Source organism: Argiope bruennichi, chromosome X1 (assembly GCF_947563725.1).
Source record: "Argiope bruennichi chromosome X1, qqArgBrue1.1, whole genome shotgun sequence".
In the NCBI taxonomy this organism is placed as follows: domain Eukaryota; kingdom Metazoa; phylum Arthropoda; class Arachnida; order Araneae; family Araneidae; genus Argiope; species Argiope bruennichi.
In genome coordinates, this window is record NC_079162.1 from 49,404,696 (window position 1) to 49,429,684 (window position 24,989).

Here is a 24,989-nt window from a genome sequence, read left to right on the forward strand (position 1 = left end):
ATTATCAGTGAACATATGTAAATATATTTTAGATATATCACTGAATGCATTAAAAGGCGAATGTGATGCGACAAGTTTTACTGCCCCCCCCCCAAAAGTTCAGCTTTAAATTATTGTTCTTGAACTAAAAAATTCAAGCTCGTATTGATATCTGATGTTAGCAGAAAAGTCATCTTTTCCTATATCCCTTTTAGTCCACTATCAATGATGGCCTTTTTGAGCTGGCATGTATTTTTGTATATGATTCATATTTTGACACTAATAAGTGCATTTTTTCCCATATTACTTTAATTTATTATTTTCTTACAAAGCGAGCATTAAGCAGCAAACGGATTTTGTGGAACTTTTCTAACCCATTCAGGAAAGTCAGGTTCAAATCCCCCCCCCCCCGTCCAATCTGTATTAAATACAGATCTTGAGGAACTCATTATTTAAAAAAAATCTCTAATCTACTCTGAATCTCACAATTTATCAAATAATAAACGAACAATTAAAAAAACTCACGTGCGAGTGACTAAATAACATCGCGATGATTCCGCAGATTGAATGTTGCAATCCACACCAAAGAAATTTATTCTATTCTCTTACATAGTTCTAGTTGTCTCGCGCATCCTAATTAGTTGTAATCTGGAAAGAGGACAAATGTCTCTAAAATCGAAGTTAGGTTGATCTATACAGAAAAACAGGGGCGAGTTTCCGTGATAAGTTGTTTCGTTTTTACTGCTATGGCTACAATCTTTTATTCTAGCAATGCTCAAATATCAGCATTTTTTAGATGGAAAAATGGGAATTAAAACTTAAAATCCCCTCTATTTTTCCGGCTTTTAAGATAATTTTCAAATTTCCCTGTTTCAACAGATGATTTTCAATTTCCTTGTTTTTATAGATGATTTTCAATTTTCCTGTATTTTTAGATGATTTTCAATTTCCTTGTATATCCCTGGTCCCCATGGCAAGCCTGATTAATATACAAAGAAGCGTACATTCATATAATCGATTGGTTATCTTAAGCTTATGAGTAATCAGATATCCTGCGTATACTACATACATATTAACTATGATAGGAAAAGTCTTTTAAATTCAAAATGGCGTCTTATATAACCAGGGAAGTAACATGTACCTATTCTAAAGTGATTATGCTGAATTTATTGAGAGGTTACACCGCCCCTAACGACGAAGTAAAAAAGTTACAAAAATAAGGGAGATCGACTAAAAAGTCCAATGATTAGGGTTCATTCTAAAAATGAATAATGCATCCACAGATACCCCCCCCCCCACACACACACACACTCACTTTTAAGAGCGGTTTTTTTTTTTTTTTTTTACTTTCTCCATTGCTTATATTTTGCTTCGCCGGCGCTTAACTCGGAAAAATTGTATAATAATATTCGAAAATATATCTTTCAACTTTATAACGAACCTTTTTTCAAATCAAGGTAAAATCACAGTGCTAACGCAAATATCTCCGCCAATTTTACAGATAACTAAATGAAACTTTTCGCTGTTTTTTTATTACAGTATAGCGTTCATATTTCTAATTGGAATTTTTGGCTGATCTTCTTAACTTTTTGCTATTTTTATAAGTTTTATATTTCACCGCTAGGGGCACTGTAACCTGTCTCAATAAAATCAGTATAGTCTCTTTACTATAGGTACACCTTACTGCTCTGGCTATATGAGACGCCATTTTGAATTTGATTAGGGCTTAAAAGGGCTGTATCACCATGAATATATATCATAATAAAAATACATAAAATATATCAGTCTAAAATTTTTCATAGTAACATGTAATTATAATCTAAAGATTTGTAATTGCAAAATAACATATACAAATAATAAAATTACATAATCCAAAATTCTTTAAAATGTTGCATCCCCAAAATAAACTGAAAAATATCTTAATTTAAGCATTTTATACAGAAAGTGCAAAATCATATGATATATATAATTATAGCAAACATAAACACATAAGATGAATCATTTTCTCTTTTTTACTTACCTGGAGACTCGTCACAGTAAATTTTGCAATGAGTCGAATAGTATCTGGATAGCTATCAACTCTAACCAATTCACCTAACTGATAATTTGTCTTCAATCTTGCAAGCAAACGACAAAATTCGTGATAATTATTGGTATCTGATAGTTTCTGTAAAACATTCATAGAACAATTAAATATAATTAAGAGAGAAAATATATTAATCATCAAAATGGCAAAAGTATGCAAATTTCAAAAGTTTATCAGTAATTTAGGTATTAGAAAATTGGCAAAGAATTATAAATACCAATCATATTTTATCAACTTTAAAATACAGCAAGAAGAAAAATTAAGCAAGATAATAACGTTTTCATTTCATGGATAAAAGATAATATCTGTGAATTAAAATTTAGAATGTTAAGATGAGAAGAAGGGGTAAAAAAAATTCCGAAAGGGTTTTCATGATGGGCAATAAATGATTTCAGAAAAAAGTCAGGAAACTGATACTCTAGAAAACCAATAATTAGATATTCTCATTATGGCCAATCATTCTAGAAAACCAATAGCAATGAAATGCATTTTTTTAAAGTACAGTATTAGAACATAATATTGAATAAGCTAAAAATAAACATTAAGAAATAAAATAAGTTTGATCAGTTGCACAATAAAGTAACATGCAACATGCAAGATTTAAAAAAAAAAAAAAAAAAAAAAAAAAAACGAATAATTATCTATGTTTTCCAAACAGCTTATGAGTAAGCAGCTGTTTAGAGTTAAACATGCACACATATTTCTTTAAAGGAGGTAAAGCTACAACATACAAATTCAGATTCGTGAGTTTTTCTCCTACAGTAAAACAACTTATGGATTATTCTATCTTTTCTCTGCTTTCCAACTGCAGTTATATTTTCTGATGATAGCTTCTTCAGTATATCGCTCATTCAGGAAATATCTTTTGAATCAACATCATGAATACAGCATACTTTAGAATGCAGAATTTTGTCACTGGTACAGAAGAACCAATAATACAATAGAGTCTGAGCCTCATTAGGTGTAATATGCTCATTGCAACATCGTAACAGGTTTGCAACGATGGGAAATGACATTTACTGGAATTTCAAATTTAATATGGAACATATTTCAATTTTGTAATGCTAGTTGATCATAAAAAATATCGCTTATTAAGTTTTAAACCAGTAGTGAGAAAACAAACAAAATGTTTCGCTGAGATAATGAACATGATGGCATGAATTACGCTCAAAATCCAATAAATGAGGTACTTTTTCTTTGCCGATTCTTGTTCCAAAGACACTCTTTATTTCTCTCATGGCTCCGTAAGGCTCTATTAAAAGAGACAAGATTTTTGCAGGGAATTCTGTTACTTTTCTATTTTTGAAATTTCTTTTAAAAGTTCCCCGAACTTACTTTTACAACATTTAAAGAACACTCCATTTACAGAAGAGGAAGAAAACATACCAATACTAAAAGCACTCCTGTATTATTATTGGATGAAGCTTCATCTAAAACCAATGAAAATTTTATACTTTTATAAATTTCTCAAAGCTTCTAATTTTTATAACACCAAACTTCACTTTGTAAGATGCACAATTTCTACTAAATGACAAATGATTTCAATCTTTTTTTAAAAAAATTTAACCTAAGACTTTAGATCCAATAAAACAGTAACTATTGAAAATAGCAAATTATCTTATGTAATACCGAAATTAGGGATTCAGGGTTTGAAATACTATCGCAGTGTGTCACATTAATTGGCATAGGGGTAAAACTTGTTGCTATTGCTGAAGATGGTGATAGGCGGGGGAAAAAATTGCTAGCTAAAAAATAGTTCGCAATCTTTAAAAAAAACCCTTTCCATGTGGTTCTTTATTTTTATATGGTCAACAATTGCATCAAATCCTCTTTTACTATAATAAGTAAAGTCATTCCAAAGGGTGCACAGCATCTTTCCAACACATTAGTTTTCCCCCTCATATGTTAATTTTTTTTAAATAGCTAATCCCACTAAATTTTTTACCCTTTCATTTTTTATCAAAATCTCGAAATTTTGAACCACCGGAAACGATAATCGCCATTTTCATATAAGGAAATAAAAATTAACAAAAGTAAAAACGGAATAAGTAACAAAAAATAAAGGGATGTTAAAAAGATTGCGAAAATAAAATAACTATCTTCACGATGAGTTGAAAATCTTTTTCTGTTACTCTCAATTTTGCGACTAGTTGTTTCCCTTCGTTCCAGATATTTCCCGATTGGGTGGGAGGCGAGAAAGGATTAAATCTTCAAGCATTCTCTCTGAATTTTGATCCCAAAACTTCACTAAACCCAAAACGGCTCTGAAAGGGTATTTTGCAGGAATGCGTAATATCTTAGGAATTCGAAATTCTCTCATCTCAAGGCCTTGCTTAAATCTGTTTTTGTTAACGCGCATCTCGAATCTTTTGCCTGTGCAGCCTCTCCCCCCCCCCCACCACCACCACCACCTTCCAACACATTAACAAAATTTTTAATCAGATTCGCATTGAACCTAAAAATAATAAAATTAAAATTCCGAAAACAAGGAAATTCAAGTTTAAGCGGAAAGGTGTTACGTTTCTAAGTAAATAAATGAAATACATACAAGAAAAGCTCTTGACAGAAAATAATTATGCAAATTAAATCAATAAATAAAAATGTTTATGGGTCGAGTAATTATTTCATAATTTGTTAAGCTTTTAAAGCATTTTTATCGTTGTGATATCATTATTGTTAACATGACTTTAGTCTTTAGTCAGCATCTAACTACATATATACATATACACCACACAAACACATATTATATATCTTAAAATTTCCAAAAAAATCGCAATCGATAGCTTAAAATTTCCTTGCCTGCTGCTGGTATGTCCTTTCCTTTTTGTTTTTTCTTTAGTGGTTTAAGTGTTTTAGTGTTTATTGTTATTGCATTTTTACTTATTAGTGGTTATTTTCTTCTAAAGTGTTGTTTCGTATTGTCGTTTCTGTTAAAATGGTACATCTCTTAGGCCTAATTTCAGGGGATTTTCGGGTCACGAGGAATCATTATTAGACTTTCTTGTCTGCATTTCCTCACAAAAAAAAATCCCTTCTTTGAATCCCTGCCTGAGGTTGACCCTTGAAAAAGTCTTCAAGCCGAATTCTTTTTTTATTTGGTTTATTTGATTTTCCTATTAACTTGATTTTAATACTTTTGTCTCAATTCATCTGTGTTTTAGAAGTAGCTGCATTTGCGCTCTCTAAATACTATGAAGTTTTTCCTGTTCCTTTATTGGTTTTATTTTGAATAAGAAATAATTTTTAGTTGCGATTTCGAAACTATTTCGTTTCGTTTTCATTTTAGTTTCGTTTTCAAAATATTTCTTACTTTAGATTGATTATATATATATATATATATATATATATATATATATTAATTTAAATCCTAATTAATTTCCTAATTTTAATCGTAATTTAGCCTTCATTCTAAAATGTTGTCTTATTACCAGATACAATTCGTACTTTTCCATTTAATTATTTCTATCACACGCTAAACAGAATTGCTGACTCCATGGTTCCACACCAGGAAAGAACGGATAAAAATCCTTAACACCTACATATCTTTTTAAAAAGATACCCAAGATTCCCTTGCCTAAATCGATTCGTGGCAAATGAATCCCTACGAGATTGTCTTAGTAAAATTGCTAAAGGGAAAAATTTGTAATTTTGCTCTTATATCGCGATGTAAACGGACGTCCTTTTATTATCGCTTCTTCTTCTATACAAAGTACTCCATGTAAAATAATTTCAAAATTTTCTGCTTTTCGGCCGGCATCTGCATGAATCGTTGTCACGCCACACTTTTCAGGATGTGACTTATCTTTTTTTTTATTATTATTATTATTATTTCAAATTCACCATATTTTACATCCCTTTTTTTTTTCATATAAAATAGTCGGTAATGACATAATTTGCTATGTCATTGCGTATTTATCATGACTAATAATTTTCAGTGTAAAGCACAAACAATTGTACACTATACAGAATTTATTATTTCCACGTTTTTTTAATTTTTAAAGTCGGAAATGAACACTGCTTCTATTCAACTCCATTTTATATTAAAACATGTTTTATTTTTCATAAATTCAATTAACAAATTATAATTAAAATAGCATTTATCATGGACTTAAATTCAACTGAGCTAATTCAAAAGAGCTAATGAATGATAATTGTATGAAACTTCTAACTACAAGATTCAAAACAACAACTTGATTCAAACTTGTAACACATTTGATTCATTACATATATTTTGCCAGAATTAATAGAAGGAAAGTATAAAGTATCGTCTTTCTTTTTAAAAATAGCCACAAAAGCAAGAATTTATTATCAATAATATATCACAAGTAAATAACGATAAATAAAATGCAACTTAACATCTAATTAATCAAAAACTTTAATTGCAATTATTTTAATTGTATTTTAGAAAAAAAATTTACTTTTTTAAAATTTGATAAAAGGTTTCTTACAAAAGTAAACGAATATTGGAAAAAGAAATGCAAAGGTGATCATGGGGGGGGGACATCAATTGCTCTGGGGCAGAAGCTGTGAGGCTCAGTCGGCACTAAGTTCAAGGGGTGTCTTTGTATCTTTTGATGTGCCACTTAGCTATGCAGTGAGCAAAATTTGATGTCTTATAATGTTAATCGATGTACAAATTTGTCATCTTTGTTTTTACTAAAGTATTATTTTTCTCTTCATTTTCATTGATTATCAAACATACAATATAAATGAGTAACCAAATATGATAAAGTTTTAAAAATATTTTCCGTTGAGTACTGCAACTCTGCATCCCTGATGAATGAGTCATTACATATTAGAAATATTTCAATTTGATGAGATGATTGAAATCTAATTGTGGCAGCAAAATACTTACCTGGGGATTTTCAAGAATTGACTTTATGCCATTTACAAGTTGGGATAAATATTTTCCACGTTCTTCATTGTTGAAAAGTGTTCTCCTAACAGATGCTACTTGAACTATGCAAAGTAGAGCCTGTTAAGGAAAAAAAAAAGAAAGGAAGTGGGTATTATTAGACAATTATTCTAATCAATACTGATACAGCAACAATTTGGCAAATTGTTTTCCAGACTACAAGCAAAATAAATCGACTTTATTCTTGATTCTATAAAAGCATTAAACACAAGAGCAGAAAAACAAAATACGCCAAGTTGCAAGAGGGAAAAAGTCAACTATTTTTTCAATAATTTGGGCTGTAATGCTAAAAAAAAACTTCAAAATTTGCAGTAAAATTCAAATTGTGATTCAAAACTATATTAAACTTATTTTTAAAAAAGAATATAATGCTTGCAAATGTCAATCACTGGATCATAAAAAAATTAATTTAAACTCCCTCATACTTCTCAACAATTTTTTAGCATACTGAGTGCAAAAGTCTTTAAATTTGCTGCTTTCTACAGAAAATTTGCTTCAAAATAAGGCATTTAAAATTATACATGCTGAAATATTCACTAATAAATATTATTAATTTAAATAAAATCTGAAACATGACAAAAATAATTTGAGATTGAGATTTTGTTAAGATGTAAAGTTTTATTTAGTAAAGTTTAAGGCATGTTAAAATTAACCTTAAACCTAAAAACATTATGTTTATTTTAATAGTCTTAAGAGGAAGATAATTTCCAGAAAAGAATTACTCAGGTTTGAAATTCTGAAGCAAATACTTGTTAAACTTAAAAAAAAAAAAAAAAAAAAAAAAAAACTCTTTACACAATTTCATGATTAATAGATAACTAGCATTTCTAGTAATTATAGCAATTGAATGGGGTTGATTATTCACAATCTGGAGCAAAAAAAAAAAAACTCTTTACACAATTTCATGATTAATAGATAACTAGCATTTCTAGTAATTATAGCAATTGAATGGGGTTGATTATTCACAATCTGGAGCAGTATTAACAAGGTAATGAGCTGATTTAGAAACTCTAGCTATTTCCTAAATCATGATTAGCACAGCAGGATTATCACTGAATGCATGGAAACTCTACATGGAAATAAAAATACATGGAAACTCTAATTAGTGCGACCTGAAAGAATTGGCCTTCCCTAAAAACATCTTTAACAGGGTTCACGAAGAGAAATTACTGTAAAATTAAGCAGTTTTTAAGAACCTTAGCCTAAAATATTAAGTATCTTTATATAGGCATACCTATGTAGATCCACATATTTTCAAAGAATACATAGGATGTTTTCTGTTTCATAATATTACATGGTCATAATTGAAAAAAATTTTAATTGCTTTTTAATTTTAAATATGTATTTTTTAGTTTTAATATTTCTGTATTCAGTTATAAATAAAGGATATTTTTTTTTATTTGACAAAAAATAGAAATGTGTAAATTATTATTAACAAAAACCTAAGTAAACTTTTATAAAAGTAACAACAAAAATGAGACTTTTTCTGACATTTCTTAAACTTAACAAATTACCATTTAAAATGGATGGACATATGATTTCTGAAAATGCTAATATCAATGTGGAAGCATAGCATGATCAAAACATTTTAGAAGGGGACAACAAAACTTTTTCATCAAGTTTATATCAAAATTGAAATAAAAATTAGAGAATGCAATAAAAAAAATAATACTTTGTCCAGTATAAAAAATACGTCAAGTAATTTAGTAATTTTTAAAACAATTTCATTATTATTATAATTTTTAAAAAAATTTCAATAAATGCAGCATATGGAAACTAATGGGTTCAAATCAAATGATCAAGGAAATAATCTTTGAAAATAAAATTTTAAACAAAAAAAATCATATTTTCATCACAATATTTTAATATGATATGGTGAATTCTAAAATTCATTATAATTTTCTTTAGAAGTTAATCAAGCCTGCTGAGAATATCTATGTTATTTTTGTGTAAGAGTTCATGTAAAAATTAAAAATTCCCAAAATCTTCCTTATGGTTTATTGATTATAATCCCATTCCCATAGGTATTTTACAAATATTTGAGATTTATAAAATCAATAAAATGGAAAAAAATCTTTAATAAAAATGGATTAAAAAATAATTCTTCAAGATGGCGAGGGCGGGGTACCATTTTTTGACAAACGCAATTATGTAAATTATATAAGTAAATTACAAACAATCATTTACCAATTATGCATTAGTTCAGAAAACTTAATTTATCCATACCAGGTAATGTTGACAGATTTTTATCACTATAATTTTACAATTTGAATTTAAAATTAAACAGAAAAAAAAATAAACTCATTTTTGAAAATTTTTACAAATAATGCTTAAAAAAAGTAACTGGCTATTTTTTTTTTTTCCTCCTATTTTTTAATCCTTGACTCAAATTAAAAAATATCAAAAGTCTTTGTGATGCATTTGTTATTTTTCTTTATGGCTAGAGAGTAATCAAGTGGTGAAAATTAACCACAGAATAGGAAGTTTACTGCACAAGGACAGATACTCTGACTTCAGGTTCATGCAAATCCCATTTAAATTGTAATCCTGATTTTGTAAATACATATTTTAGAACTATTATTTCATTCAGGACTCCGATTGTAACCAAGCTTAAATGATGGCGCTATTCTGTTAAGGATTTGATGAAATTTGCTTGGAACCCCATTAACAGAGCAGCATCATTTTAGTATTTAGAATAAGGACTTTAAAAATTATTTTTTTGTCCTAACTAAAAATTAACATGCATTGAAATCATTTGAATTAGAAGTGTGACGGTATCAATGGAATTCTCAGTATGGAAGCAGTGGTATATACATACGATTCCATAATTAATCCATTTAAGAATCAAGAATTTCTATTTTCTCAAATTAGCACTCTCCTAAAGCAATTATGTTTATATGGCGATGATTAAAATTAGGTATTTGAATAAGTCAACACAGAGTGTATATTTTAGAGCCACTATTTAAAACCCCAATCGTGGCTAAGTTTAAGTGTTGGCGCTACTCTATTAGAGAATTTTTGCTAGATTTGACAAACTTTGTTTGGGACCCCATTAACAGAAAAACATCATTTTAGTATTTAGAAAAAGGATTCTAAAAATTATTTTTTAGTAACCATCCTCCGCCGAATATATAACTGCTTACCAAACTTGAAATTCATACACATCATCATTGGAAGATTTCGTAATGAGCCAGTAAATGATTTGTATTTGACTTTTATATAGGCAGCAACAAGTAAGATTCGACATAGCCGGATGGAAAGTAAATTTTCTCCTGCACCAATTCACTGTATCCAAATATTTAGAAAATTTTATTACCAACCTTAAAAAGCTAAAGCATTCCTAGACGGCAGCCATCATAGGATTTGGTAAATCTACCACGAAATTGTCAACAGAATGAAGCTGTTCTGTCTAACAGAATTTTTCAGATAAAAATTTTTAATAGAAAAATTATTAGCATTAAAAAACGATCAGGCTACGAAAAAATTCGTTATTTCGGAAGATAAAAAGTGAGGTGTTTTATTCAGCACCTGACACCTCCAAATTTTACTAAAAATCTGGTTTTAAACCCATAACAAAAATTAAAATAAAAAATTTTCATTCTACAGCTTTTTTCAGAAAAATGTCATTGAATAATTTAGCAAGAAAAAATAAAAAAAATAAAATTAACAATTCTTGGTTTTAATAAATCATACAAACCAAATGATGAAGTTAAAAAAATGCCAAAGAAAAAAAAAAAAAAAAAAAGGAGATGCAAATAGAAAATAAAAAATGTCGATAGCTACATTTTTAGAAAATAAAGGGTGTCCCAAAATTAACGTAAGATTTCAATTTGCCATCATTCGCGCTGTAAAGAGTTGGCAACTCTATTAAAAACATTTGACAGCTGCTAATTTAGAGTTAGTAAAAATGGAGAGTTACATGATAGAACAACGTGTTAAAGTAGAGAGTTGAATTGAATAAAAAAGATGTCCCCCCCCTTTTAAATTGCTATATTTTTATTGAATCGTAAAGCGCACAGGATAGGGTTATGTATGGAATAACATATAGGGCAAATGGCCTCCGCGGCTTTGCTGGCACCTACACATTCTTTCGAAATTTTCCATGACCATTTTGCATACATGTGACTGAATTTCATTGATGCAGAATGAATTCTTCCTTCAATGCACACATGGTTGCGGGCATAGACCTTTGACTTCAAATAACCCCATAAAAAGAAATCCAATGGTGTTAAATCACACGATCTATGGGGCCATTTCACAAATTTTCCAATTGTGGCCGCCCCTTTCATTATTTTTGAAATACTGTTCAACAATGCAAATACGTTGTTCTATAGTGTAACTCTCCATTTTTACTAACCCTAAACTATCAGCTGCCAACACTTTACTGCACGAATGGTGGCAAATTCAAATCTTCCGTTAATTTTGGGACACCCTTTATTTTTGTAAGTCAGGGCGAAACAACAAACCGCCTTGCCTCAACACTTATCAAGTGAAAAATCTTACCCAATGAGCTGCTTTAAAATTCATAAGTTCAAAGAAAGTATTCTTTTAATTCAACATTAACAATGGTAAACTCATGTGATTCAAAGGTTTTATGAAGTAATGACATTGTTTTGAATTTCATGACAATAAAAATCTTTGTTACAAATTGTGCCCAAAACTAATTAAAAAACTATTAAAACCAAAGAAAAAAATGCTTTCAAACAAAATTGACCTCAATGAAAAACTCCCCCCTCCCCCTTTATGACGACTGCCAACGTTGAAAATGGCATTTTTCTTCTGTATACATCCTTTTTCTTTTTTTTTTAATCTTTTAATTTAAACATTTTTTTTTTTCTAAAACCGTTTTACTTTTCATTTTATTTCATTTAGAAACCGAGATACGCTAATATAAAAAACTAATCCAAAAAAAGTTTACAAGCAGCAGTATTTAGAAAGTAGAAATTGTGGATGAGAATACTGTTACCCAGAGTATAGACAGATGACGCTAGTTGTCTTAGACCGGTCGTTCGAGCAGATAGTGTTCATACTGAAACCTGAAACAGCAACAGTAATGGAAAGATGTCTAGAGAAGTGGTCCCGCACAGAGGTGCGAGCCGTGATACGATTTCTATGGGCAAAGAATGTGTCCCCATCGGACATTCACAGAGAAATCGCTGAAGTGTACGGGGGCGAAGCAATTTGTAGACAACAGATGGCGAAATAATGTTCTTTTGAAGCGGGTGAGAGCAAGTGGGAAACCGCAATATGGAAGAGAGCGGATGCCCAACTTCTGAAACACCCGAACTGAACACGGCACGTTTTGAAGAAATGATCCCTGGGGGTCGACGAGTAACCGAGAGTGAGATCGCCGTACAACATGGAATGAGCTATGGTACCGTTCAGCGTATCGTTACGGATGTGTTGTGGTATTCAAAGGTTTGTGCCCGTTGGGTTCCACGTGCGTTATCTGAGGAGCATAAAGTCACTCGATGTACAGCCTCACATTTCTTCAGCGATATCACGCACACGGCCAACAATTCCTTGATCACATCGTTACTGGGGAAGAAACATGGTTGCATCATTTCACCCCCACATCCAAAACAGCCACAATGGAGTAGAAGCACGCTAGATCACCGACGAGGAAGAAGTTTAAGGTGACACCCTCTGCTGGCAAAGTTATAGCAACCTTTTTCTGAGATACGAGTAGTGTTATCCTAGTCCGAGTGTGGCCATACCATTAATGCCAACCATTATTGTGGCAAAAATAATAAAATTGCGTTAAGCGATCGGATGCACACGCCCTAGATTGCTGACGGAAGGTGTCATTCTCCTGCATGATAATGTCCGGCCCCATACAGCTCGCCAGACTCAGCGATTGCTGGAAACGTTTAGGTGGGAGGTCTGGAACCATTCCCCATACAGTCCAGATTTGGCTCCCAGTGACTATGTCCTTTTCCCGACATTGAAGAAACACTTATCCGAAACAAGGTTCATATCAGACAGTAATGTTAGAAAAGGTGCCGAGAACTAGCTCAATAGCCAGGGACCTGATTATTACCAAGACAGGTTAAACAAATTGGTCCAGCGGTGTGATAAATGCCTCAACAGGTTTGGTCACTAAGTAGAGAAGTAACCGTCACTTATGTCTCTTGATTACCATTTGTATTCTGTGTCTATTGTTAAAAAAGCATTTTTCCTTAGACTTGTTAACTTTTTTTTGGATAACTCCTCGCATTATCGGATTCCAATTCGTAGCAATCATGATAATTTTAAAAGTATGCAATCAAGAGTCATTACAACCTTTTGCCATTAAGCATCAAATATTTTATGAAGGGCAATGTCCAGCAATAGACAAAAGCTAAAGCAACAATCAACATGCAAAGGTATAGAGGAAAACATTTCTTGGATAATCCTTTGGAATTTTCTCAAAATGTCATAAATATTATAAAGGTAACAGATTAATGATCCCAAATTCCTAAAATATCCCCTAATGGAAAGACGCAAGATGACAAGTGTTTAATTAGCATGACTTTTATAGCAATATTAGAGCTATTTCGATGGATATTCTGAACTGCGGTGTGATGACAAGGTTGATACTTGAGCAGGTACTCAACCTCTCAAACTGTTGAAACACATAGGCGGGAGGAATTTTGGCCCCAATGGATTAGGCGTGCATCAGACCTGCTTACAGAGCAGTTCTTCGGTGGAATTGGGTCTCGAATCTCGAACCCATCAATTATGCCGTGACCTTACCAATTCAATAATGCCATGACTCTACTAACAGCCTATCGCAACGTGCAAAATGTCGCTGAAATCTTAAGATTTTTGCTCTAAAATATGTCCCGAAACAACATTTCATTGAGCTATTTTTAAGATAATGAAGATGGGAATAGTATATTGAGTGTACTAAATAAATTGCAAATGAAAATTTTCAAATTTTCGATACTGCTCAAACGTTTGTACCGTCGAAGAATAAGTTCGATAATATCTTTCGACTGGATTCGGACACATCGCTTTGAAAGTACTCTGGGAAAGATTATTATGTTCATGGATTGATAGATTTTTATTATTTGGATGTTAATGAGATATTAATGATGTTACGTAAAAGCAATATTAATGAGAACAGGTAGTGGTAGAATGATAAATGTTTTTTCTTAGATTGATTTCAAATTATAAGACTGAATAATATGTTATATGTCTTTTACACATTTTCACAATTAAATATTTTTTTTTTCTCTTCAAATATTCAGTCTTTTGAGTTGTCTAAAAACTGTTCCCCCATTAAATAAATTAAGATATTTTCTTTTAAAATTATTTAAACCCCCATTCAATATATAATATATTTTACAATATTTTATTTTAACTTTGTAATAAAAATTATCTTAAGTGGTAGTTTTTCAATCCTAAATTGTCTTTTGTAGAACTCTATTTATAATTCTAATTTTCAATTTTATAACTCAACTTTTACGTTATGCTTAAATGTTGATAGTATAACTCGAAATGCTATTAACATTCATAAACTTAAGCATTTTATTTAGATGTGGCTATGATTTCGATGAGTTTATGTGAATGGTGTATATGGGATTTTTTTAAAATTTATCCTAATTACCTAAGAATTGAAAGTCTGATCTAAAACTTTTAACGCATTGCAATATTTTTTTCTAAATTCGCTTATATTCCTTGATATTTTATATTCATAAAATTAGGAATTACCATTTTAATTTCTGAAATTCTAAGTTATGTTCCTGTTCCTTTAGTTGCATCCCTTTTATCAACAAACTGAGTTAAAATTCTAGCTGCATAATTAAATTAAATCTGCCACTAGTACTTTTTAAATAAAAACTTATGTTATTCATACACAGAATTAATTTTAAATGACATGAGACTTTCGATTTCGATTCATCAAAATTATTCAATTTAGTGTTTGAGACAAAAAAAATTTATGTGTATTTGAAGAATGAAAAGGACTGCAAATTTCTAAATTGGTATTAAAGAAGGTAAGATTTAAAAATTACTTCATTATTTTAAAAATAGAATATTATGATATATTGGGAAATTTAGACAAAGTCAAAATGACATGTTACTGCCACACTCTCCATTGAAATGATTTCAGTATAATTATATTTTAATGAGAAAGAAAGAACGAAAATATTTTGAACATATAAAAGAAAATTAGCCAATTAATTGTAAATTCTTTTTGCGACAGTACTGTTAAGTCAATATATGTGTTAATAGAGGCTATTTATTATTCATTTTTGCATTAAATAAATTATAAAATCACGATATATCGATTTTTCTTGGACGATATATAGCGATGATAAAGTTCGGTCATCGTCTAGCTCTACCAATTAATTAGAAAATACCAAACGAAACTTAAAAAATAGCTTTTTCCAAAAAGGCCTCGAACGTAGGCAGTCACCCAAAGACGAGCGAAAATAGTGTTTGTACGATAATATGCTTTCATTTTATTGCAACAAGCCTGTTAAAATTTAGTTTACTTCTCAGTTAAAATTCTAATTAATATTTTGCACAATCCATTCTTAATGAGCCTCAAATACACAAAAAGCAACCTCCCACCAAATTTCCTCTTCTTAAATTTAGTGGATTAGTCTATGGATGGATCTGTCAGTCAGAACAAACAATTAGATATATACAAATAAAGAGAGTGTGTGTGAGATCTCACTGCGAAACAAAAAAAAATTGCGTAATTACAAAAAGAACGAAAGCAAAAACCGTTAAGAAATGATGAAATATCTGAACCTTGAAGAATATGTTTTATAAAACAATTTTTTTTTCTTTTAAAATTTAAATACCAGATCTAGCAGATTTTTAAACATAAAAACTTACATTTGGCAAGACTGGTTCCGCGGAAATGCGTCATGACTGTTTTTAATAACCTACAAAGGATTAAATATACACTTACCAGGTATAACTAACAAATTCTTAGCCATCAAAAACACTAAAAATTAATTAAAGATGTTCGAATGTTTTTAAATTAATTAAAGACGTTCAGACGCAAAAAGTTTGACATCGCACGTATTTCGCATTCCCTCTTCACGATTACCATTCCAGCATTTCAATAAATGGCCGCAAGCGTTGCGGCAATTTTAACAAGTGTTAACACTCATGGATCTATCGTACCTCGAATTACTTTTCCGAATTCTTCCTTGCATCAACTTTCTTGCATAGTACATTCTTTAAACAACAGATTATGACTATGAATTCAATTTATTGTGTTCAACGACGGAGGAGGGGATGGTTCTGTTTGCAGTTCTTGAGGAAAATTAAGGACGTTTTCTCCAAAATTGAACACTTTTAAAGTGCTTAAATAAGGTTTTCAAGTTTAAGCATATTCTAAACACTTCCATGACGTTACAAATTCTGCTAAAAATTATGAAAACTGTAGCATCTTGGATTCGGTGAAATTCTAACAGAATGTAGTAAATAATGGTAATAACTGTCGGATACAAATTTCGTTATTAGCACACTAAAGATATTTAATAACGTTTATATTAAAAACGAAAATATCAACAAAAAAGGTATAGTTGGCAATATTTGATTTCTGGTATTGACAAATACTTTAAGTATGCTTTTTCATATGATTTTGAAGATATTTAAAATATATAAGCTGAATATTTTTATTACATATTCTTCGACATACAGAACAGTTTTATTTAATGTCTATGGTTTCCTCCAGAAGAATGTGTATTTGTGAGTTCCAATTGTTTGCAATATTCTCAACCCTTATTTAAAAATATAGAATTTTCTATTTATTAACGCATTTGCACATAAAATAAAATTCAAACATCTCATAGTTACAACTGAAGGAATATTCTCAGCAGATATTAAGTCCAACATACATTTAAGGAATCAATAATCAAACTGAAAAACATAGTTAATCTGAAAACTGAAACTGAAAAATACATTAAAATGAAAAAAAAGTACTTTTGAAACAATATCAGAACTTCTAAACAAATAATCTATGTATATGTGTTTAAAAGATATCAGTAACACTAAAAAGAAAAACTTGTTCTAAAATATTGAAAGATTTTACTTAAAAATTTCCAAGTATAACATTTTCTTTAGTTCAATATCATTAATTCAGAGATAATTCCCAACAGAGAGGAGGAAGAAACTTAACGTTTGCAGTTTGTTTATTGACAACTTTATTGGGAAAATATTAGTTGCACAAGTTAAATATAAAGTTTTCAAAACACAACTATTTTTTCTGCTATTAGATCCTTATATTCATGAGAAATAAAGTAATAAACATCATGCATGATTTGACAATTTAAAAATGTGGGCTAATACAACAGTAAAATTAATAACAATATTTCAAATAGAGAATAGAATATGATACTGGTAATTATACATCAATAAAATAAGCAGCGCATAATTTACATCAACAAAATAAGCAGCAAAAGCAAAAATACGTACTTTTATATGCATAATAAAAGCTATAATTTTTAATACAATAAAATTATCAAAGCACAATATTGATAAAAAATAAAATAAGAAAAAAAAGTTCTTACCATTGAGGAAAGTCCTGGAGGTAAACTGTGATATAAATCAAAAAAAAGTTGAAGTGAATTGAAATCTAAAAATGCAGGTCTCCAACTTGTAGGTATTTGTACAGTAAATAAATCATCCGACGATTCATCTGGCGATGTTCCAATGAAGTCAAAGGATATACAATTGTAAGCCAGTCGAAGCAAACTGTTCATTAGATTATGCTAAAAAAATTTGCATAATTATATTCCAGCAAAAGTAATCAATTGTAATAACTAAACTGGGTCATACAGCCAAAGGTATAGTTGCAATAATGTAAAATTTTTATAGTTGCAATAATGCAAAGAATTATACATAAAAAAATATTTAAATATTTAATTAACAATCATCAACATAACACAAGAAAATTTCTACTCCTGTTTACAATGAATAGAAGTATTCATAAATTAAAGTAATACCCACAAAAATACATATAACAAAAAGGTTTACAAATTCGTTTTATTGAAACTGAAACAAAAAGACAAAGTGTAATAATGAAAGAAAACTAATTATCAACATTTTCTTTTTTCAAATTTGTGCATGTATAAAACTTGATAAATTGGATGAGCCAGTTTGATACAGAAAACATCTCTATCTGACAATATGGAACATGGGATGCATTAGATTAGCATTTCTCACACAACTATTCTATAAGTGCCTAAGACCTAAGTAAAAGTAGAAATAATCTCTTAAAATAGTAACATTCTAGCATACTGGGAGGGAATCAGAGTTGGAGATCAATTTTGCCATATGGTGCCCTGCATTATGAGAAACTGCAAATAATCTTTTATGATATCAAGCACTCCAGCATTTAGTCAAGAAGACGAAGATGAATTAAGCCTATAAAGGCCTTTCAGCAATAAAAGTTCCCTCCCAACTTCCAAATCTAGATATTTTTATTGATTTAGATATAATATAATAATTTATGATTTAAAACAAGTAGGTTTAAGCAACAATAAAAAGTATTACAATAAACTGAAATGCCAAAAGATTTCATTGTGTGGGACATCTTGAAAAGGATTGATTTCAATACCTTACATAAAAAAAAAGTTAAATTTATAAATTTTAAATGAAATGAAAAAAAAAATTGCAATATTTTTAACACAATTTAAATGCTCAAATACGAAGTTTGCCAGAGTTCTTGAACTTCCAAGTCAACCAAACAACTGTAAAACAATCTGAACCTCTTATTTTCATGCAAATTTGAAAGCACGAAAAATATTTCCATGAATGAAATTCTGAAATTTGAATTACATGAACTTGATTTTAATTTGAATAAGTTGAGTACATGTTATAAGTAAAATGAAGCAAAAAACTTAATTATCCTGAAAATATCACATAAAATTCACAATGCTTCTTGCTCTAAAGTTGCTGCAATATTAGAGCAAGAAGAACTTACTTTGGAAAGTGGACAAAATATATAAAAACCATTCACTTAAGAGCCAATTAATTAGAATAAAAAAGGATTAGATACTGATCTATAATCAAATATAATTCAAAGCATGAAACAAATCCTAAGAATAAAGTTCTGAAATTTGATTTTAATAATTAGACTAAGGCTATCATGTCAAGAAATATTTTACTGGCAATTCACATATTAGAAATTGCACAATTTTGCTCTGTGGCCTACAGTTGAAAATGCCTAATGTAGTGGTTAATCAGAAGTATTATTAGAACACTGTTAAGTTGCAAATTTATATAGAAAATCAATTTAATAACAAAAATGTGTAAAACTTTTAATTAAAATTCCAATGAACTTAACAACAGCATATAGAAATCGAGAGTTTTTTCATCTTGTTTAGTGGAAAAGAATAAGAATTCTTTCATTTAAAAATATTTCATACTGTTTTTAAGTATTTTTATTTCTATATATTGTTAATTTTACAAGTATCGTTCAAACAGCACCAGGAAAAAAAAATAACTTTTAGATATAAACAAGCATCTTCGAATCAATACCAGATTACAGAATGACTTCAAAAGAAAAATTCAGTTATTTAAAAAATATTTACCTCTGCTTCATCTTTAAAGGATGGTGTTTTCCAATTCTCTAATGCTCTTCTTAGCATATCACAAGCTAATTGGAATATTTCATACAGTTCTGTATCGCGGAAAGAGGTTGCTGTTTTGCGTTGTTTAGTTAATGATTTGTTGGCTTCAGCCTACAACCCAAATTTTATTAAAATAATGATTATTTTGGTAGAAACATTCAATTTAATTTATGATTAAACATTTTTATCATATTAATAAACAATTTAAGAAATAATTTTTAAAAACTGTAACAAAGGTGAATTTGAATCATAACTAATAATATTAACGTAACTCCACATATCAAATCTGAAGACTTCAATGTCTCAAAAAGTGCTACTTTCAAAATAAAATTCCTTGCCTAAATATAATGAAAAGTGTATAATTACTTCGCTGATTTGGTTGATTTCACAAGTAACTTGAGACAGTAATTGAACACCTATCACACAATACTCAACAGGACCCTATTATGAAAGGAAATGGCAAATTAAGTAATGCAAAAGCATAAAGAAACACAACTTCTTTCCAAACATGATATTTAATGATAAAAAAAAATCGGAATTATTTTTTTAACAACTTTACTTATCAGTATGCTAATATCACCTTTAAAAACTTCTAAGTAGCAAATTTGAGAACCATAGAGAATTATTTGAATTCAGCTTTGTTCATTTAAGTCAAAAGGAATAGAGATATTAAAGACAAAACAAAATAAGATAGCAAAAAGGTTTTACCAATTAAACCCCAAAAATGTTTTGAGATATGTGCATTAGCTATTTTCCTTTTTTTATAACATAAAAGAAATAAAAGTGACTTATTTGATACATTAAGATATTTTATATATATATATATATATATATATATATATATATATATATATATATATATATATATATATATATATATATATATATATATATATATTCAACGTTTACATTAAAATTTCAATTGTTACATGTTTTTAAACATTTTTGTTAATTCCATGACAAAAGAATAGTACACTTGGAATAGGACTGCAGAAAGAAGGAAAAAGCACATTCAGAGCTTATATAACTTCAAAAGGAATTTTTTCTTAATTTAGATGAGATAGCATTCATTTTAAAAGCGCAAGCAGACTCGGGTGCGTGGAAACCGAAAACGCTTGTAACTTAACTTTATATTCCGAACATCAGAAAATAATGAAATTATTTAAGAGGAAAAAATTAAACACTCTATAGTTGTTTGATTATCAAATGCATAATATTTAGTAAACCATTAGTCAATTAGCAAGAAATAACAACTATTTTATGTATCAATTTTAATAATCATTGCAGTACATATGAATTAAGGCCACTAGCTAATTATTAACATTCATCACCTAATTTGAAAATAAAATAAATCTTCAATTCTAAATCTTAGTTTCAACATATTTATATTCCATAAACTTTAATAGTGCTAATTACTATTATATTAAATGAAATATTAAGAAATATGGTGATGATTTGGTTCATTTTATTTTCTTCCAATTTTACAAAGATTCTTTCAAAAGTTTTCTAACTGCTGAAATTTTCCTACTCTTCCTAGTTACAATTTTTAAATTAAACACTTAACGGTTTTCAGCTAAGTTTGAAAATGTAAAAAAAATGGCAAAAATTTAGTCAGGTAATAATAAAAAACTAGAAATTTTTTTAAAAAATATTAATCAATAAATAAATTAAATCAGTATTAAAAAAAGCATATAAATTATAAAAAATCTCCTAAACACCAATTTCTGGTAATAACATACAAAGAGTATAAAAAAACATGCAAACTTTATGATAATTACTTTAATAACACATATAAAACAACTGCCATTGGGATTAATCCAATCACACAATTTAATGGTAATGAATTGATTTACAAAATTGTTACCATCTCAAAGTTTTTCATAATACATAGACCCACAAGAAATTTTTGCATATTGTGTGCATATGTGAGAATAGAATTTCTTTAAAGCATACACAAACTATGGCATAGTTTCAGAATAAAATTTATGTGAAAATAAAAACTTTTTTAGACTAGTTATTCAAATAAATCATACAAACCTGCAAAAACCCAGTCAGCTGGGTAATTATATTTCGAAATACGTGCTCTTTTTTGTAGGTTTCAAACCATCCAACTTTAGTAAGTCTGGCAAACAGTTGAACTAATGCTTGGGTAACAAATGTAGCTAGTTTAGGACAATTAGCGAGATATGAGAGTACATAATTTTCTGAAATTAAAAATTAATTAAATTCATTCAAAATTTCTTCAATGACAAACTCAAAACATCATATACATTAAGCTTAAAAAACATCAGCACAATAGGGTAACTTATCATAAAACTATTGTAATTATATAAAATAATGACATAAAACAATTAGAAACTGATTTATGGATTAACATAAAAACATTACATATTTATCAGAATAATATATGAAATAATATTTATTTATAAGCTGATAATGGAAAAAATAATCTATAAATAAAAATCTAGTTTCAAATGATAACACAATTAATATTTTTCATTCATGCATCATAGATACCCCACTGTTATCAATATTTTTCACTGCTTAACTTTTCTATATATTTTATGGAATGGATTAAAAACAATTAACCTCCCACTCTTAAGAATGATTAACACAAGTCTACATAATAATAACCTTAGTGACTACAGTAAATTCTAGTATGATCCTTAAATACACTCATACAAAAAAAGTTTTAAAAAATGAATATTTACAACCCAATTCTCCCCCAGTCGAAAACAATCAAATACTCTTAATATTTTATTTTATAGCTTTATTGTTCATATATCAAACGGTTATAAGGCATTAAATTCACTAATAGTTCCACTGTCACAAAATGATAATTCATACGATTTAAAACAGTAATGATTTTAGGTAAAATTAAACAATTAATAAAAATTATAGCAATCGTAATTAAAAAAGAATACAATATAAGCATAAATTAATGTTAAACAAAGAACAAGCTAGTGGTGGTTACCGTATGAGTTATGTAATAATACATTTCAAAAGAATTCCACCGTTCGTTTTTGCTTTTGGGTAATTTATTTGCAAAAAATTTAACTTAAATTATATATTATTACTTGATTTACATAAAAGTGTTGATTTAATTTCGAGTCAATCTACACAATCCTTTTGTTGTTGTAGTACACACAAGAGGCATAAATAAGATAAATTGAAAACATAGTATGATGTAATCTCAAAATTCTAATTCCAGCGCCAATCATAAACTTGAACTTACTCATGGTTTTAAAATAAAATGAAGCACGATTAAAACATTTATTTTGGTACATGTTCAGTTTTTATTTTTGTAAAATAAAGAATTATTTCAAACATCAATGCTAATTATTGATAAATGAATTTTAGTCCTTACAAAATTACAATATATTTTTCGGCGAAAAATTTTTGATATGTGCAGTGGCAATAAGACCAAAACACTCAAATCCTTTTAAAATTATAAATAAACTTCTTTTTGATATAAAAATTATAATCAATTGAATAACTTAAGAGCAAAATAAAGAACAAAGTCTCCTCTATAATAGAAAGGAAAAATTAGACTAATATAAAATAACATTAAAACCTGCAATTATAGTAAATTCATCATTTGTAGGCAGAGATGGCCAATAGAAAACTTCATAATCGACATTACTTTGAATATTGTTACAGAATATTCAAATCTGAAAATCAGGATCCAGTACAGTGGATGCAAGGTTAAAAATCCCAACAAACTCAATAACAAAACTTTATATTACGCAAAAAATCGAATATGCAGACAAAACATAGCCAAACAATACATAAGAAAAGCATTTACAGTAAACAGCTGCAGATATTTGTATTGAATATTTCCATATGCTAAATAATAGGGATAAAAATACTTTTATCAAAAAAAAAAATTAAGCAAAATAATAATAATAAAAAATAATGAATTTTATTGCTATAAGTATATGCTTACTTATTTCTATTCTTTGTTGCAATGTAAGAGTTTGAGGATTTCTAGAGACCAATTTTGTTAGCGTAGTTGCAGCTAACAGTTGAGCATAGGAAGACTATAATGCAATAAAAAATTTTATAATACAAGAAACTAAATTTCCACAAAAGTTAATAAACCCTAATGGCCACCTGTATCATTAGAACTTCATATTCAGAATTCAACAGGTGCTATTAAATTCAGAAAAGATCTCATGCATAACATAACACAAATATTTAAACTCTTTTTAATAATACATAAAATCTGTAGAAATTTTAAATACAAAAGTAAAAAAACTTATAAATATCACTTAAATTTCTGTGACCAAACAAACTTTAAACCAAATCTCAGTTATTTAAGCCACTCTTAGATCACAGATTATTACTGTTGAAATGAAATAATGAAATAAATTTTATTGTTATATAAAGGTGGTTATTAATAAAATAATTTTAAAATTTTAAATTATCAAATTCAATTGTTGTTGTTTTTCTCCATTCAGAGGAACAAATTTAATACTTAATCACCAAAATTACTCCAATTAAAACTTTCAAAAGATTATTTTTTACCAAAGACAAATAAAAAAAAGTTTTCTAGCTTAAAATTATTTAATTACAATAAGAAAAGTAATTAATCTTAACAGATGACAAAAAACAGACATAAGAGTAACAAATATTTCTTACACCATCAAGTTCCTTTCAGCAATACTAACAGTTTCTGTACTTTTATTCTTCAAATGTGAGCAATGAAATGCAGACAAAATAATTAAATGAGCAAACAGATTCTATTAAATTAAAAACATAAAAATTTATCTGTTTTCAAATTTAAAAATCATACACTTTTCAAAAGATTATTCTGAAAGTGACAGTTTATGATGGCATGCAATTGTATTTAGACATTCATAACTCAATGAAAAAATTTTTAGAGTTGAGTAAATTACAAGTAAAAAAAAGAAATTTAATAAAACATTAAAAAAACCTGAAAATTTTTAAGAAATGCAAAATATAATTACAGAAAATACATTGGATTGCACAAATATGTACAATAAAAACAAATTATATCGATCAGACGTCATAATCATAAAATTTGGCTATTATTTTGGTTTCCATTTTGGCAGTTTCATATTGTATTTATACTATAATACTGATATAGCACATATCACTCTACAACATGTTTTCTGAATTTATAGAAATTACAATGTATATTGCATAATTGTTCCATACCTTTTTAAAATAATAAAAATATTTATTATATAATATTATAAGCATTGAATTATAAACCATTAACTAAATTCCAAATTTGCAGTCTGAGTTTAAAGATACCAAAACTTAATATTTTTTTATATTATTGCTCTATGAATATATTAAATTTCTTTTCTGGAAGCAAAAGAATAAAAAGTAGATATTTCTTTACAATTTAATGCAAAATTAGATTCTAGATTTAGTAATCACGCATATGTTTCAGAATTTATAA

At 28.6% G+C, this 24,989-nt stretch overlaps 1 protein-coding gene across 1 annotated transcript in view; it reads right to left on the reverse strand.

Annotated features, from left to right (window-relative positions):
- LOC129958937 (exportin-7-like) overlaps positions 1–24,989 on the reverse strand; it is an 81,650-nt gene that overhangs the window by 43,773 nt on the left and 12,888 nt on the right. The window contains exons 3-9 of the mRNA XM_056071687.1: positions 23,505–23,598; positions 21,596–21,762; positions 19,925–19,999; positions 19,520–19,669; positions 17,495–17,695; positions 6,921–7,040; positions 2,000–2,146 (exon numbers count right to left, since the gene is read on the reverse strand). Coding sequence (XP_055927662.1) covers positions 2,000–2,146; positions 6,921–7,040; positions 17,495–17,695; positions 19,520–19,669; positions 19,925–19,999; positions 21,596–21,762; positions 23,505–23,598 — 954 coding nt within the window. The remainder of the gene's footprint in view (positions 1–1,999; positions 2,147–6,920; positions 7,041–17,494; positions 17,696–19,519; positions 19,670–19,924; positions 20,000–21,595; positions 21,763–23,504; positions 23,599–24,989) is intronic.